The 17,339-nt window shown below is 47.0% G+C and overlaps 1 protein-coding gene across 5 annotated transcripts in view; it reads left to right on the forward strand.

Annotated features, from left to right (window-relative positions):
• hdac4 (histone deacetylase 4) overlaps positions 1-17,339 on the forward strand; it is a 161,366-nt gene that overhangs the window by 58,412 nt on the left and 85,615 nt on the right. For 4 of the 5 annotated variants that reach the window (XM_031560032.2, XM_031560027.2, XM_031560040.2 and 1 more), the window contains one exon: positions 5,999-6,058. The exons of the other annotated variant lie outside the window; for it this stretch is intronic. In XM_031560032.2, coding sequence (XP_031415892.1) covers positions 5,999-6,058 — 60 coding nt within the window. The remainder of the gene's footprint in view (positions 1-5,998; positions 6,059-17,339) is intronic. 5 annotated transcript variants of the gene reach the window in all.

Below are 17,339 nucleotides of genomic sequence, written 5' to 3' on the forward strand. Positions count from 1 at the left end.
ACACACACACACACACACACAGAGGCCGGACACATCAGATGCTGTTTTTCATGTCATGAATAGGCCATGGCTTTAGTCATCTTTGATTAACAAATAGTCTGCCCCCAGAGAAGGCTGTCACACAGTCGCACGAGTGCCCCTCAGTGTAAACACACTCGCTGAACCCCCGGGTGGCCCGTGTGTGAGGAACGCTCCAACGGCCACTGTAGTGTGTGTGTGTGTGTGCACACTGTGTATCAGTGTGAGTGAGCGTGAGCTTGCTTTGAGTGTGAGAACATACACCATACAACCAAACATATTTTCAGTTAACTTGTTGCATGGGTGCATATGTATTTGCATGTACATAAGCACGTAGTTAAATGCACTGATGTGTGTGTGTGTGTGTGTGTGTGTGTGTGCGCTCGCTTTCCCTTAGGGAGTGTTTGGGGAAAAGGAAGGCATATGGCTCAGGAGGAGGGGGCAGCCCAGTCTGCCTGTCTGCCTGAGACCAGCAGTGTGTTTGGAACAGCAGATGGGTGGAGGGGAGCCCGCTCTCCTCTCTCCTCTCCTCTCCTCTCCTCTTTCCTCTTCTCCTTCATCAGGTCTCTCTCTAGGTCCTGCTCCTCTCTTCTGGCCTCCACTGCTCTCCTCTCAATTCTGTGAATCTCTACTCCTCTGTCCTCTCCTAATGCCCCCGTTGTCAGAGCCTCTCCCTCTCATACACATACCATTATCGCCACCACCAATGAAATGGCAGTTTTTGAAAAAGTCACTGTGGTCTTACTGGTTCTTACATTTCCCCATTTCTCCTCTTATCTGTCCTTTAACCCCTCCTTTCTCATCTCTCCTTCTGTTTCTCTCCTCTCTCCTGAACTCTCTTCTCTCTTTCAACTCTGCCCTCCTCTCTTTTCCCTCTTTCCTATCTCTTTTCTTCTCCTCTCCCCTTCTCTATCTCCTCCCCATCTCTCCTCCTCTCTAATTTTCTGTCCCCCTCCCCACCTTTCTTCAGTCATCCTCAGTCCGCCCCTCTCCCCTCATCTGTCTCATCTCTTCCTCTACTTTTCCCACATCTTCCCTTCTCTCTCCTCTCCTCCATCTTCTCTCATCTTCTCTTCTCTCCTCTCAGCCGTCTTCTCGTCTCTCTCCTGTGGCTATGGGTGCTGTTTAGTGATGCTCGCTGCATGCTCGTGTTCGGCGGGCTAATTAAAATGCCATTACGGCACAAGCATCGGGGCCGTCTGGTCCAAGGAGGCTTCCAAAAATAGATTGCCGCTGTGCTGTGCAGTGCGCCGCCAGAGATGTGCTCGCCGAACGTGCAGTGGATGCACAAGAAGCAGCTACCTCCTTATCCTCATTGTCCTTTGCTAACTCCCAACCTGTTTTCGCTCTTTCTCTCTGGCTCTCCTTTTCGTTCTTCCTCCTTTATTTCTTTCTGTCTCTGTTCTTTCTTTAGCATCTCTTAATTTGTCCTTGCTTTGTTCATCATTTGGGTATTTTCCCCTTTTCCCTGTCTGTCAGCAAAGAGCTGAAGGAATGTAGGCGCTAGCTTGTGTACATCTAGGAAATGCCCCTCCAAAAAGGATTCCAATGACTGCATGTGTGTGTTTGAATGCATGGTTGTGGTGTGGCTGTTTCGGCTGCTCGATGATGCTAAAATCATTATTACGATTATATTGGTCAAGTTTAGGTTATGTTTTCACGTGGAGATGTTACGTGAACGTGATACTGGAAAGTCCATCGTTTATGCATCAACCCAAATCGAGTTGTTCAAGTATATAACACGTGGTAAATACATTTGACAACATTTCATACTGCACACGTTGATGGATGACTGATCAGACGAGATAGTAACACTAGGTGTGGGATTAACATTTTAGGCTAGCCTTTAAACCTTTATGCTACTCTAACAGAGAAAATGTCAATAGAGTCTGGACAACGCTAAGAGAGTCGATAACGCTTCCCTGTACAAGCATTGTGCTTAGTCAGATTTGGACACTGATACGCGCGTGAGAACCGTTTAGACTGAACATCAGTATGTGCGTGTTCAAAAATCTCCACTACTTCACCACTGGTCTTGTACTGTACTCACTGACTTAACTTCTGAATGATTTCTGTCTAGCGTTAGTTATTTGCCCTGTAGATTATGACTGTAGCATTTAACTATAATATATTTAGCTTGCTATCGAATGTAACGTTACGTCATGAATATAGATCGTGTGAAAATTCAGCAGTGGCGCTGCTAACTCAGTAGCGGCTGTGCGTTGGTGTTGTTGAATGCATACAGGGGAAACACTGCTAATTGACTTATTAGTCATCGGACTCCGGCTTAAAGCCAAAGTGTTTCCAAACAGCTGCATTTATTTTAACTTTTTGTTGTTGACCAAAGTCACTCTTTCCGTCAACTTGGCTCAAGCTGAACTAAACATGCCACAGCCTGGCTGAGAGTCAGTCTGGGCCGCTATAAAGGAAAGCTGGATTTGGATGCTGGATTTATAACTCAAGACAAAACGAGAGCATCATTGCAAAACGGAATGCAGCATAATTGTTTTATCTCGATTACCATGTCTTCATAATCATTCGAAGTACAGAATAATAATTGAAAATAAAATTCTATTCCGGCCAGACTTGGCGTGTGTGTGTGTATGTAGGGGCTGGGAGGGGCTGCTTTCAATGCTTCATTCTGCTCTGCTCCATCATGTATTAATCATAGCTGCAGTCTGGGATGCTGAAAATAGTGCCGCAGAACCCAGAAAAACACAAGCCCCGTGCCCCCCTGCCCGTCTGCTGCTGCATCCCCCACCCCCTCCACATATGAGATACCACACACTCCTCCTGCTCACGTGTGTGTGTGCGCGTGTGTGTGTGTGTGCGTCTGTTTCCTGTGTCTTTCTCGTTCCCTCTCACCACTTGAGTGTCTCATTTCAAATTCAAATTGTAATATGCATTACTGCCATGGCTGCTTCATCAACATACACATTCACATTCAAACTACACCTGAGGGCCTTACAAGGGTATATGCAGAATGTTCCAGCTGCTTAGCGGAGAATAACACTGGAAGTGTGTGTGTGTGTGTGTGTGTGTGTGTGTGTGTTTGTGCGCGCACACGCACACGCACAGATAAGTGTGCTTTTTGTGTTGACCCTGTGTTAAGTGTGTGTGTGTCAGTAGCACGCACGGATCTCTAGTATGCTTATCTTCAAATGGGCCAGTCTTATCAGCTGAACTATTCAGCGCTGCTGTTTGGAGGCGGTCTTATGCGCCTCGCCAGATGTGATGAGAGGAAGCACACAGGTTGGATGGGTGTTGCACGTGTATGTGGAGCTGGAGGACTGGAAGTGAGTGATGGAGAGGAGGAGAGGAGAATGGTGCGATGGGAGAGGGGGGCGTGAGGGAGTCGTAGGAGAGACAATAGGGGGTAGGGGGAGGTGCAGCTGACCCCACTTCCCTCTTAACACACAGGCTAGTGCACTGTTCCGCTTGGCTAGACGTGCACGTATGTATTCCTGGTCGAGCCCCTTACATGTGGGCTCGTGTTTGTTTGTAGTGTTTTTGTTCTGTGTGTGTGTGTGTGTGTGTGTGTGTGTGTGTGTGTGTGTGTGTGTGTGTGTGTGGCCCCCCTGGGCACCTCTAAGTTTAGTTTGGTCACGCTGCATGTGCAGTAGCATGTGCCTCCTGTTCTCTTCTTCTCCCTCATCTCAAGTTTGTTTCTCTCTCTCTCTCTCTCTCTCATAATAGCACAGCTGTGGCCGAGGCCACAGCCCAAGCTGTTGTAACCCTCACACCCCCCCTCTTCTGCGCCGCACAACAGAAACCACATCTGACGCGAGCCATGACGTCAGAGCAGCCAGGCAGGATTGAGGCATTGTACGCCAGTTTGATTGCTCCTCACCTTGGGCATACAATCGCTGTGTACTGAACCACATCAACACGAAAGAGAACGATTATGAAGTAGACACACACACACACACACACACACACACACACACCCTCCACACTCTCCCTCATCCTCAATAAACTGCGGATATGATGAGCAGAGGCAGCGAATGGGGGACCAAGCGAGGTGATTTGTGTGTTGGAGCCATGTTGTGGCAGATTTGGAAACAAATTGAGAGAGAGGGGGCGAGGGAGAAGGAGGAGAGAAGAGAGGCTTGTGCCTGTCACCTCACTGTCTCCCTTCATCCAGTCTCCACTCCTCTGAACTCTACCAAACTCCCAACTCTCTCCTCCCCATGGTAACGGGACTAATGAAGCCCTGTAGGAGCCTGTAAACTTTTTCTTCCCAACTGAAGCAAAGTCTCATGCTAGCTGAAAGGGCCTGTGTGTGTGTGTGTGTGTGTGTGTGTGTGTGTGTGTGTGTGTGTGTGTGTGTGTGTGTGTGTGTGTGTGTGTGTGTGTGTGTGTGTGTGTGTGTGTGTGTGTGTGTGTGTGTGTGTGTGTTCCTGTCTGTGTTTGTGTTTTCTGTTAGCCTTGATCACTGCTAACTGTTCCACTACAGCTTGCCAAAGCTGTCGCTAGGGCTGCCTAGCTGGGAGGAGCGCTTGTTTGATGGGTGGCTGCCTTACCCACTTTTTCTGGAGCCGTTTGGTGTTGAAGGGCACTGCTTGGATGGATAATGAAGTGGAAACAGTGAACTTTGGTTTTCAAGCTTGCGGATGTAGGCTGTCAGCGCCTCCACCTCCTCCCTCTCTCTCTCCCTCTCTCTCTCTCACACTCTCCTTCCCTTCCTTTCCATTTCCTTCTTCCTCTCTCTTGAGAGTTTTTGACTGAAAGGGGCTGGGTGTCAGTTGGGAATAAGAAAGCAGCACGTGGGTCACCGTGTCAGTAGCCTGTTCCCCCCCCCCCCACCAACCCCACCCCTCCCCTCCCCTCATCACACAAAACCAGCCCTGCTACCTGATCTGCCGTGGTGCCATGCCTAGGATTTGTATTGGCTCAGGGAAACCTGAGATGAAATGGGTCACTAATACTGATTGTGGTGGCGCGAGGTTGGTGTGTGTTCCCTTTAGTGGTTTCTGCTTTTGTTTTCTATCTACCGCAGTTATAGCTCCATCAATGTGAGTGTGTGTGTGTGTGTGTGTTTGTGTTTGTGTGTGCGAATGGATGTGTATGTGAGTGTCTGCTTTTGCAGTATGTGCACTTAAAGGTGTGACTGTAACTGTGTGATTTAGCCTTCAGCTCTAGACTGTGTGCTTATGTTCCTAGCTACTTGATTTAGAATGTTGCATATTTCTTTATAATGACAAATTAATGGTTTTGTGCTTCTAAAAATTAAATTAATAAAAAAAATAAAAAAAATAATCGATTATAAACTTTTCTGAATCGAGACAATCGTTGTAGAAAAAATCGAAGAATCGACCCCCCCACCCACCCCTAATAAATTATCAATTATCCCTTATCATATGGCTCTTAAGAATGCTGCAGAATTTGATTTGAATGGGCCACCCCAACTCCGGCCTACAACACACTGTATGTAGATGTATACTCATCCAACACACTGTATGTAGATGTATACTCATCCTCCAACTCACTGTATGTAGATGTATACTCATCCAACACACTGTATGTAGATGTATACTCATCCTCCAACACACTGTATGTAGATGTATACTCATCCTCCAACACACTGTATGTAGATGTATACTCATCCTCCAACACACTGTATGTAGATGTATACTCATCCTCCAACACACTGTATGTAGATGTATACTCATCCTCCAACACACTGTATGTAGATTTATACTCATCCTCCAACACACTGTATGTAGATGTATACTCATCCAACACACTGTATGTAGATGTATACTCATCCCACTCGGCATCTCTGCATGTGGAAGACTGCCAGGTCCGTGTCATGCTCGGGAGTTTTGTCCCTGTTAATGGGATGGTATTAAATCGTGTGTGCGAGCGCGGATGGTAAACTTTCTTCTGAGGTGCTGAAGACGAATGTGTAGGTGTTTCTTTCCTGCCTATCCTCATTGCTGTGCTCCATTTTGAACCGGCTCTTCTCTGTGTCCTGCAGATGGACAAGAGCAGCCACTGGAGCTCCTGAAGCCATCTGGACTCAACCACATTCCCTCCAGTAAGATACCTCCAGTCCTCCCATATAGTGTTCGTCTTCCTCCCTCTCTCTCTCTCTCTTTCTTTCTTTCTTTCTTTCTTTCTTTCTTTCTTTCTCTCTCCTCCCTCTTTGTGTTGTCTTTCTTTCTGTCTTCATTATGTTGAATATGTGATATGTGTCTCACAGGCTTCTGCAGGCTGTACAGCTAGTCAGTTGACAGTCTGTTCTGCCCTAACGGTATTTTGTATTTTGGAGCCAGTACTGGTGTACAGTGCATCACAGAGTTGGCTTTCGGTACCAAACTGTAGTTTTACGCGTCCAGTGACTGAGGTCCTTTAGTCTGCTCTGCTCTGGCCTCTTCTTCCTCACGCATTTCTTTTTTTCTCTTTCTGCCTCCTCTTCATCATCGTGTTGCTCTTACTGAACTTCTCTCGGATGCTCCTTCTCTTCTCTTCCTCCCCCGTTCACTTCCACCCCTCTGTTCCTGTCTACACACTCCTCTCCCTCTCTCCTGTCTTTGTGGTTTTCCTCTGGTCGAGGCAACATGGGACTAAACTCAACCACAGCGGCTTCTCCACTGTCCCCATGAAACCATGTCTCTGAATGGGCCTCTATTGTCCGTGCCTCTACCCTCCACTTAAAACCCATGTAGTGGTGTGGGAAGCCCGACCTCCAGCTGGGGCTGTGGGCTGTGGGCTGAGTGGTGGTGGTGGTGGTGTGAGACTGGCCCAAGTCGGGGGTGAGGCTGGCTCTGGACAGGGTGGCATGAGGGGAGGGGGAGGGGGTTGGTTGCGGGCTTTGCCCCCCTCTCACAGGGCAGAGTGGAGCAGGAAACAGATGGCCCTGAGAGCTGCTCCTGGCCCCGGCCTGCCTGCCTGCCCAGTCGCCTGGAGACCGGGGCAGTGCCAAGGGCCCCATCTTCTCTCCCCCTTTTCTCTCTCCCCCTTTCTCTCTTCCCCTCTCTCTCTCTCCCCCTCTCTCGCTCTTCCCCTCTCTCTCTCTCTCCCCCTCTCTCTCTCCCCCTTTCTCTCTCCCCCTTTCTCTCTCCCCCTCTCTCTCTCTTCCCCTCTCTCTCTCTCCCCCTCTCTCTTTCTCCCCCTCTTCTTCCCTGCATCCCTCCACTGCCCCTCCTTCCCTGCTGAATCAGTATTGATTGGAAACCAACCCTTGGTGTGGAGTTCAGATTTGGATTCAGGGTGTGTGCTGGTGTGAAGGGATCAGTTTCTGTAAGCGTGTGAGTTCTTGGAAGATGCACTTGGTGGAGTTGAGAATTGTTTTTGTTCTGAAATAGTGTCAAGCCTGGGACTTGTGCCGCCCCCTCTTGTGTGTTTTCTGGACACATGGTAGTCTTAACATGTGACGTTATTAGGTAGTTCACCCAAAACTGTTTTCTTGAGAACGGTACGGCTGGTTGGTGTGTTAACGTTACTTCAACAGCCATGTCATTAATTCAGCTAATTTCATTCACAGAGTATTTAAAATGTTTCCATTTCATGGACAAAAACATGTGCTGCATTGTTACGTTTTATTACAAAAGCTCAGTGATACTTTAGTTTCATTCCTAGTGCATTAGGGTAGACTACTTCTGTTGAGGGACAGTTGCCCTCAGTGGCGAGTGTGCGTGCGTGCGTGCGTGCGTGCGTGCGTGCGTGCGTGCGTGCGTGTTCACAGGCAGCCATCATGAGCACAGGGCATCTCTGTGTCTCTCTGGCTCCACCCCACTGTTTGCCCCTGTCATGCTCAGTCAGCTCGGGGAGAGAGCCACACGTGTTATTCAACAGGGCTGCAGCTCTCGCTCGCCTCATGTCACTTGCCATACTCACTACTTCCTATGCTTTATTGATGCAGGCGGGGGAGTTGCTGTGTGTGTGTGTGTGTGTGTGTGTGTTTCTGCATGTGTTTCAGTGTGTGTGTGTGTGCGTGCGCATGTACCTTGCTGTGATTCACAGCCCCAGTGAAGGATTGGTTTGTACATTGTATGAAATACTATTAGGCATTTGCTGTCTTTGGTTCAGCATGCATTTACAGTACAGTAAGTACTAGGGATGGGCATAATTAATCGACGATCGATTAATTGATCATTAAGAATTTCCTCGATGAAATACATTTTTCATCGATTAAAACTAATGCATGTTCTGTTGCGTAGTGTGCGTGTAATTTATTTATTTTAGGGCTGTCAAAGTTAACGCGTTATTCTATGAGATTATTGTGGCCGAGATTAATGCAATAAAATATTTGAACGCAACTTTGTTTACTTCCGGTGCGCGTTGACCCATGGCACGAAACCGCCGCGTGTCTGCAGTCAGTTAGATGGAAGAGACCGAGACGGAGACAGAGACAGAGACGAGAGCTGAGGGATTGTTGGGCGGAAAGTTTCTGTTTAAGAGGCAAAATGACAGAACAATCGACAAAACTAAAGTTGTATGTAGCATTTGTCAAGCTGAATGTAGCTATCACAGAAGCAGCTCGTCTTTAAGTTATCACCCTAGTGCAAAGCACCCGACAGAAAGCAGTCCCAGGTTAGATGGTCGCCAACCCACACTCCACGACTTCTCTAGGAAATTAACTAGACCAGTCCGTGAAAAGGTTACCAACGCTGTAGCAGTTTAGGTTGCCGGTGACTGTCGGCCCATCAACATAGTTGAAGACGGTGGGCTGACTGAGGTGATTCGAATTGCTTCAGGGGACAATTCTTACGCTTTACCGTCGAGGCGCACCATTGTGTCTCGCATACATTCCTTGTATGACGGCGAGAGAGCACGAAAAAAATACAATTAAACAACAGTGTCTAAAGCAGCTTCCACACTGCCCCGACAAACGCCAACATTCTAAAGTTGGCAGTTGTTGGCAGTAGTTGGTACCTGTCTTTAGAATGTCCAGTAAACCAACTGCCAGCTCCACACTGCTCAGACTTTTTCCAACTAGCTACTTATTTTTTCAATTGTGTGTTAAATTATTTTAAGATGGATGAGGTTGATACCTAGATTAACGTTTGCTTGTCAAAACATATTTGGAAAACAAGTCATTTGTAAAGAACAATAGACCATTATACAGTCGTATGAAAAAGTTTGGGCACCCCTGATAATTTCCATTATTTTTATTTATTAATTGTTGGGCGTTTGGATCAGCAACTTCTTTGTCATATATATAATACTTCATGGACAAAGTACTATTTCAGCAGTTAAATAAGGTTTATTGGATAAACAGAAAATATGCCATATGCATCTTAACAAAATTAGACAGGTTCATACATTTGGACACCCACATCAATATTTACTACAGCCTCCTTTTGTAAAAATAACAGCCTCTAGACGCTTCCTATTGCCTCTGATGAGTGTCTGGTTTCTGGATGAAGGTATTTTGGACCATTCCTCCTTACAAAACATCTCCAGTTCAGTTAGGTTTGATGGCTGCCTAGCGTGGACAGCCCGCTTCAAGTCATCCCATAGATTTTCAATAATATTCAAGTCGGGACTGGGATGGCCATTCCAGGAGATTATACTTGTTCCACTGCATTCTGACCATCCTTTGCCTTTGCCTCCGATATTTTTCTTGTCCTGCCACTTCTGGCCTTAACAAGAATTGTGCCTGTGGCCTTCCATTTCTTGATTACATTCCTCACAGTGGAAACTGACAACTGAAACCTGTGGGATAACTTTTTGTAGCCTACCCCTAAAACACAAAGCTAAACAATCTTTGTTTTCAGATCATTTGACAGTTGTTTTGAGGCCCCCATGATGCCACTCTTCAGAGGAGATTCAAAGAGAAGCACAACTTGCAATTGGCTCCCTTAAATACTTTTTCTAATGATTGGATGCACCTTTCTATAGAAATGAAGGCTTAACAAGCTAATCAGACTAATTATGTGTTGCAATTTTTCAGTATTGAGTAGCTACAGGTAGCCTATTCAAATCAGCAAAATGATTAGGGTGCCTAAATATTTGCACAGCCTATTTTTCACATTTGATTTCATTTCACACAACTAAACACTGCTACACTAAATATCTTCGTCTGGAAAACACCCCAACTTTACCCCAACTTTACTCAGTGTTAACTAGAAAATGAACAATATACCACTGTTTTTTGGTGAAGACAGAGTAAATTATCATGCAGCCTCAGAGGGGTGCCAAAACTTTTTCATACAACAGTTTGTAAAAGCAGGCGGCATGCATATTAATATTTCGAAAACCAACGCGGTATATGGAACGAAGTGGGAGTGGCCGATAGCTAACACAAGTGCAAACGTACTCCTGTAAAGTGTCACCGTAAACATTAATATTAATATTTAGAAACACGTTTTCTTGCCGTGTTAAGCGAGTCGTAGAAGTTGAAAAAGACAAATATATGTCTTGAAAACCGTTCGTTTGGGGAAGATAATACATAACGTTAATCTATAAATAGATTTAGTATGTCGTTTTTTTAACAAACTGGCTGATAACCACCATAACTTCGACATCCAAGAGAGCGCGAGGATGTTATGCACGCAAGTTTAGGCTAGTTGTCAAGGTAATGAGCTGTCGGAATGTTGGAGTTCGTTGGAAATCGCTCTACATTGGTCAGACATTCTCCAACTTTACCCGATCCGACCCGATCCGACTGAACATGTTGAACTCTTCCGACTATACCCGACTAACGCCAACATTCTCCAACTAACACCAACTGCCGGCCCACACTGACCCGACTGTTGGAGAATGTTGGCGTTAGTTGGAGAATGTTGGCGTTTGTCGGGGCAGTGTGGAAGCTGCTTAAAATACACGCTGTCTGAAGTGATTACTTTAATTTATAAGATTTAGTCTTTAGAAGAAAACAAACTTTTAATCACGATGAATCTAGATGAATGAATTTCAAAATGTGAGATTAATTAGTTAGAGAGAAAAAAAAAGTTGTGTTTATGAGCACCAGCTTCTAGCTGTCGGCTTCGCTGCTTAAGAGTACAGCAGCGCATATTTTCAAGTGTAACCATTGAACAGATCCCGTTTAACTGCCACAAGAGTTGTCCATCTTGTAAGTTTAACTGCCACAAGAGTTGTTCATCTTGTAATAAAGATCTCAATGAGGAAACACGCTGTTTTTTTTCTATTTTCACTGCATTTTAATATAGCCTATAAATAGTGAATTTTAATATAAAAATATTAATGATTAATCGAAAATCGATCGTTAATTCTCCCGACGATCGATTAAGACAATTTAATCGAATGCCCATCCCTAGTAAGTACATATGTGTGTGTTCTATAGAATTCTATAGGCTTTCCCCCCTCATGCCTCACCCTGTGGACACATAAATGTTCATATTTATGTTGACTTGACCAGAGAGAGTGTGTGTGTGCGTGTGTGTGTGTGTGTGCGCGTGTGTGTGTGTGAGTGAGAGAGGGATGTGTGGGCTGTGCTTATCACAGCTGGCCTCCAGTCATCCTTCTCAGGAACAGGAGAGACTGGGCTGCCCACCCCGCTGCTGTTAGCAGCCTTTAACACACCCACATGCGCACACACACACACACACACACACACACACACGGCTGGCGCTCTGTCAAACGTTCTGAGCTGTCTACTCGTATAGTGTCACCTCACACGCGCACACACACACGCACACACTTGATTCCACTGAATAACCTCCATCCCCCCAGATAAACACTCACTCCAGTGGCACTGATCTTCACACCCCGTCGTTGCTTGTTGTCACTCGCTGCCGTTCGACCTCTCTGTTTATTTATTTCTTGTCTAATTGGCCTTTCACCGGAGACTTGTAAAAGTGCTTGTGTGAACGGCAGGCACCGCTGTGTGTTTACGTCCCTGCGCGTACGTAAGCGGGCGGATGGAAAATGAATTGGAGATGGAGATGAGCTTTTGCCTGCCTGTTTACCAAAAAAAAAAGGAAAAACGCCCACGGCCTACTGCTTTAAATGCTCCGAATAAACATGGAAATAGATTTGCACCTGCTCGCCCCCCACACACCCAACCCCCCACTCTTCACCAGCTCATCCAAACTCGACACACCAGTGAGATGGGTTTATTGTTTTTGTTCCTGTTCCTGTGGTGGATTGGGCCAAGTGACGTGTGTGTGTGTCTGTGTGTGTGTCTGTGTGTGTGTCTGTCTGTGTCTGTGGTGTGGAGAAGGAGTGGGGGGTGCTGAAGAGGCGTCCGGAGCTGCCGACGACAGATTTGTATGCATATTAACGAGTCTGAGTAAGCCCTGCACGCTGCACACACACACTCACACTCACACTCACACTCACACACACTCACACACACACTCACTCTCTCACGGGGGTGGAGTGAGAAGCCGGCCCGACTGTGCTCCCCGACACGCGGCCCAAAAAACGGTTGTGTGTGTGTGTGTGAGAGAACATGCAAGTGTGTGTGTGAGAGAGAACATGCAAGTGTGTGTGTGTGCATCTGTTCATGCATTTCTCTCCTCTCTAGTCGCCTGTTTGCACAGCTCGAGAAACATTTGCTTCCTCGGATAGTACACGTTTTTCTCTGTCATCTATTTCTGTCGCTCACTCTCTTTCACTCACTTTCTAAACAACTCTCTCTCTCTCTCTCTCTCTCTCTCTCTCTCTCTCTCATTCTCACTCCTTCGCTTTCTCTATCTCTCTCCCTGCCAAATCCGTTATTCCCTCCACACAAATTTGCACCAGCCCACTCACGCAGGCTGTGAGTCCAGGCTGCCGACACACTTCTCTGGGCTGCGTGGCGAGGAGGAGGCGCTGGCTTCAGGAACATGGGCTGCCAGGGTGGGTCACATCCTAGCCCTCTACCCGTAAGGGGAGAGAGAGAGAGAGAGAGAGAGATGGAGGGAGAGAGAGAGACAGAGCAGGCGAAAGAGAGCACCTCTGGGACCCACTTCATCACAACACTGACTCTTTATTTAGCTCACTGAATAATAGATGAGATCTTAAGTGCTAGAGAGAAAGAGAAAAAGCAACAGAAAGAGAGGGGTGGAGGGACAATTGTAGCATCAGAGGCCTCTGATTGGACCTGAGGATGCTCCATCTGAGGGAAGGCTGTCGGCATTATCAGTTAAAAACCTGGCCATGAAAATCAGCCTCTTCCAGCTCATTCTCTGTTTCTCTCTCTGTCTCTCTGTCTCCCCCCCCCCCCCTCCACACACACACACACAACCATCTCTCTCTTTCTCTCGCTCTCCCTCACATCCCACTTCTTTTTTGCCATCATCTTCTGTCACTCTTTCCCCCCACCCCTCCCCTCCTCTCCTCTCCAATTCGCCGTGGTAACAGCGTGCTGCTCCAGCCCTCTCTTCCTCATCTGGCATGCACAGACACGCCGCCACATCTTTTATGCATGCTTCCGACGAACACTCCCACTTGATGCACTCTGCGTGTGTGTGTGCGTGCGTGCGTGCGTGCGTGCATGTGTGTGTACGTGTGGGTGTTTGTCTACGTGTGTAACAAGATGTGTGGAGAAAATCTTAGTGTATCTGTGGGTGCTTGTTAGGACAGGTAAGATAGGTGCACTCTAGGCTAGACACTACACTGCCATATTCCCCTCCCATCCACCAGAGGTATTGATGCTGATGGCGTTGGGCTTTTAAACAGCTCAGGTGAGCAATGAATGGAGGCTGCCCATTTAGATGGAGAGTTTACCAGTCCTCTCATGGACTTTACAGCTTGGCGAGTGATCGACACCTTTTGTGCGCCTTCCCTCTTCTGTTGAACTGAAAACTCCATGGCATGAGGCTGGTTGGCCATGGGGGCCTGTAGCTTGGGTTGGTCGAGTCCAGGGTGGTAAGCTAGCGTTCCCTCTGGTCTTTCATCCCACAACTAGCCTTGAACACGCTTACTATAACATTTATCTGCACACTGTTAGGGTCTCCAGGTAGACAGTTTGCATTACACCCATAGACCCAGTTGTGTGTGTGTGTGTGTGCGTGCGTCCGTGCGTTTGCTTTCTTCATTGAGATGCAACTGGACTAAAGTGTCAATCGGATGTTTTCCTAAAGAGTCGTTGAGCAACTACTGTGGTAACTGCGGAGAGAGAGAGAGTGTTCTAAACGATAGTCTAACTACGATTTAGCTACGATAGATGATCAACAAGGCTTTTGGGAAATGCACCACTGGTCAGCCATGATTCAACAACTTGTTCAGCACTCACCCAAGAGGGCTAACTCTTTGACTATCAGGGACTAACTTGTGTAACAGCCAACCTTGTTTAGCACAGGGCTAGCCTCCTCCACCGCCTCGTTTCACCAGAAATGAACTCGAAGGGAGATATCTTTGGCATATTTGCGTCACCTGTGTCCCAACAGCTGTCCGAGCCTTTGACCGTGGTCCTCATGGCAACTGCACACAGCTCTTCCAGGACTCCAGTGTGCCTAGTGGAGCTTGTCATGTGACACATCGGCTGCATATACTCTGGAAGACTCTGGAATAGTGAGTCATTTTATAAGGGGGGGGGGCGCAGAGACTAATGAACTAGTTGACTAGTCATATGACTGAAGTAAATACTCAGCTGCTGTTGATTTGCCTTGCTTCACATGACTACAGTGTTTTACACCACTTAGGCACAATACAGGGGGGGCGACAGTGGTACAGGGGGGCGACAGTGGTACAGTGGTAGAGAAGTCGTTTAGTAATCAGAAGGTTGCTAGTTCGATTCTCTGTCGAAGCGTCCTTGAGCAAGACACTAAACCCCTAATTGCTCCTGATGTGCAGTATGCCATCAGTGTAAATGTAAAATGTAAAATGTGTATACATCCTTGTAAGTCGCTTTGGATAAAAGCGTCTGCTAAATGACTAAATGTAAAATGTAAACAATACGAAGGGAATAGTTCCAACATGAGCCATCCTGTAACATGCATCAGGTGCAAGTTTCAATGGACCCAAAATATCTCCAAATAATCCACTGCATTGCTATGAGAGGAAGCAGCGATCTTGAAGAGCAGCTAACCTACAACTCAGATTATCAGTAAGAGGCATATTTTTCTTTTTGAACAGGACAAGAAAAAAAAAAAGATGGTTCCTACTTGTAATTGTTGCTGTTCATGTCCAGTCTATTTTGGACAGCATTGCTGTCGTCCTCATTAGCATGGGATGCGTGTCTCTCAACTATATGTTTAGTTTGTTTAGTAATGACACATCAAGAGTTTATTTTCTTGCTGTGATTTTTTTTTTTTATTAACTTGATTAGGCCTAATTTATACAATACTATTTGAGATGGTAATTTTGTTCAAGCTGAATAATGCATTGAAACTACATCTATAATTATTAAAACTGAAGCTGTTATCCGAAAAGTGTTGGAGTACAGGCTAAATATGCGTTGGGAATCAAAGCCATGACATTGTTGGCACCTCCCTGTGCAGCTCAACCTCCAGAGAAACACAGCCCATGAGGTCACGAGCTCCTCTCTCACCACGCTTGCATAATAATATTAACAATAGACTAGTCAGATTTTTGCTGACCAGAAAAATAGGTTGGCAAGTCTACATAACAGCCCTTTTAGAGGCAGAAGAGTGCTCTACATTTGCCAATCAATCTGATATAAGATCAAGAAGAAAAAACATACTGAAATATGCCTTAGCCATGCGTATTTTTATGTGCGTATGAGTTGGGCCATAACGAGCCTATGCTCAACATGCTGTTGTGAGACCTGGAGGAGGTGAGAGCTCCTTTAGTGACACCCAACCTGGCATAGAGACACGAACCACACACACACACACACACACACACACACACACACACACGGACACGCTCACATACACACACACACACACACATGGACACACTCACGCTCACACACACACACACACACACGGACACACACACGGACACACACACGGACACACACACGGACACACACACGGACACACTCACGCTCACATACACACACATGGACACACTCACGCTCACATACACAAACACATGGACACACTCACGCTCACACACACACACACACGGACACGGACACGGACACGGACACACTCACGCTCACATACACACGGACACGCTCACACTCACACAGACAGACAGACAGACAGACGGACGGACGGACGGACGGACAGACGGACACACTCACGTGCACACAGACGGACACACTCACGTGCACACAGACGGACACACTCACGTGCACACAGACGGACACACTCACGTGCACACAGACGGACACACTCACGTGCACGCACGGGCACACTCACGCAGAATAGACCACGAATGGCATTGACACGGAGACACAAGGGGACACCATTCACTAGGAAGGACTTTCTGGAGCCAGCATGGCTTAACTATGGTCTGTGCTTCTCGGACCAAATGAAATAAGCTTTGAAACCCAAGCTCTTAAGCCAGTGCGACTTGTGTATCACAACGCAAGCACCATGAAATGGCCCCGGTAGGAGTCAGGGAGATTTATCAAAGTCTTTTTTTTCTCTCCAGGAAGTAAGGTAACTTGCAGTAGTCAGATTGTTCAATTAGGGAAAAGTTGATTAAACACTCCTGACATGGGAGTTGTTAAGGCTTAGCCATTTCCCCCCCCTCCCCTTTAAGTCATGTGTCAGTCATATGGTCCACCAGGACGAACTTTGTAGCTCAGAGGGAGGACCAAACTTAAGTGAATAAATAAAACGGTGAAATTGCTTCTCTGTAGTTTGAGCAACTTGCATTAACTACACCTGGAACTTTCTCTTGACATGACACAACGCATAGTGCTTTAATTGTGCACGCTCCTGTTGTAAAGGAGAGGCGGCGGTGGCTGTATTTTCATAATTAGCTGTCAGACAGTGACAGGAACTCTCGAGGCGCCGCTACGTGAGGGGTTAGCGGGGCCCGGCCGCTGCGTCTGCTCCTGTGTCTGATGCAGCAAGGGCGCTGCGCTGCAGTTAGGCAGACAGACAGTGATTCATGTTTAATGGGGACCGGTCTGGACGAGGGCCTGGCCTCTCTCCCCTCTCCCATGCGGAGGTGAGAGATTGGAAGATTGAATCTTCCAGGAGAAAGCGGCTAAGGGGGTCACCTTGCCCCCTTGGTGGGCAGGATCTCACCATGAGGCCGGTGTGTGTGTGTGTGTGTGTGTGTGTGTGTGTGTGTGTGTGTGAGCTTGTGTGTGTATGTGTGTGCTCTGCTGCTCACACTTCCTAACCCTGCGTGGGAGAAGGGTGGGTGTGTTTTGGAGAGGGTGGCTCTTAATCTCTCTCATTCGCTCTCCTCCTCCTCCTCCTCCACCTCCTTTCATGACTGGCTGGACTCCAGTTGGACTGGGCCTTTGCCAGTGTAGTGTACAGCAGGCTGTTCCTCAGTGCTAAACCAGACTCAGTCAGGCACCTGGGTCCTGCTAACGTTGACCCAGTGGAGCA

Source organism: Clupea harengus, chromosome 2, assembly GCF_900700415.2.
Source record: "Clupea harengus chromosome 2, Ch_v2.0.2, whole genome shotgun sequence".
Lineage (NCBI taxonomy): Eukaryota > Metazoa > Chordata > Actinopteri > Clupeiformes > Clupeidae > Clupea > Clupea harengus.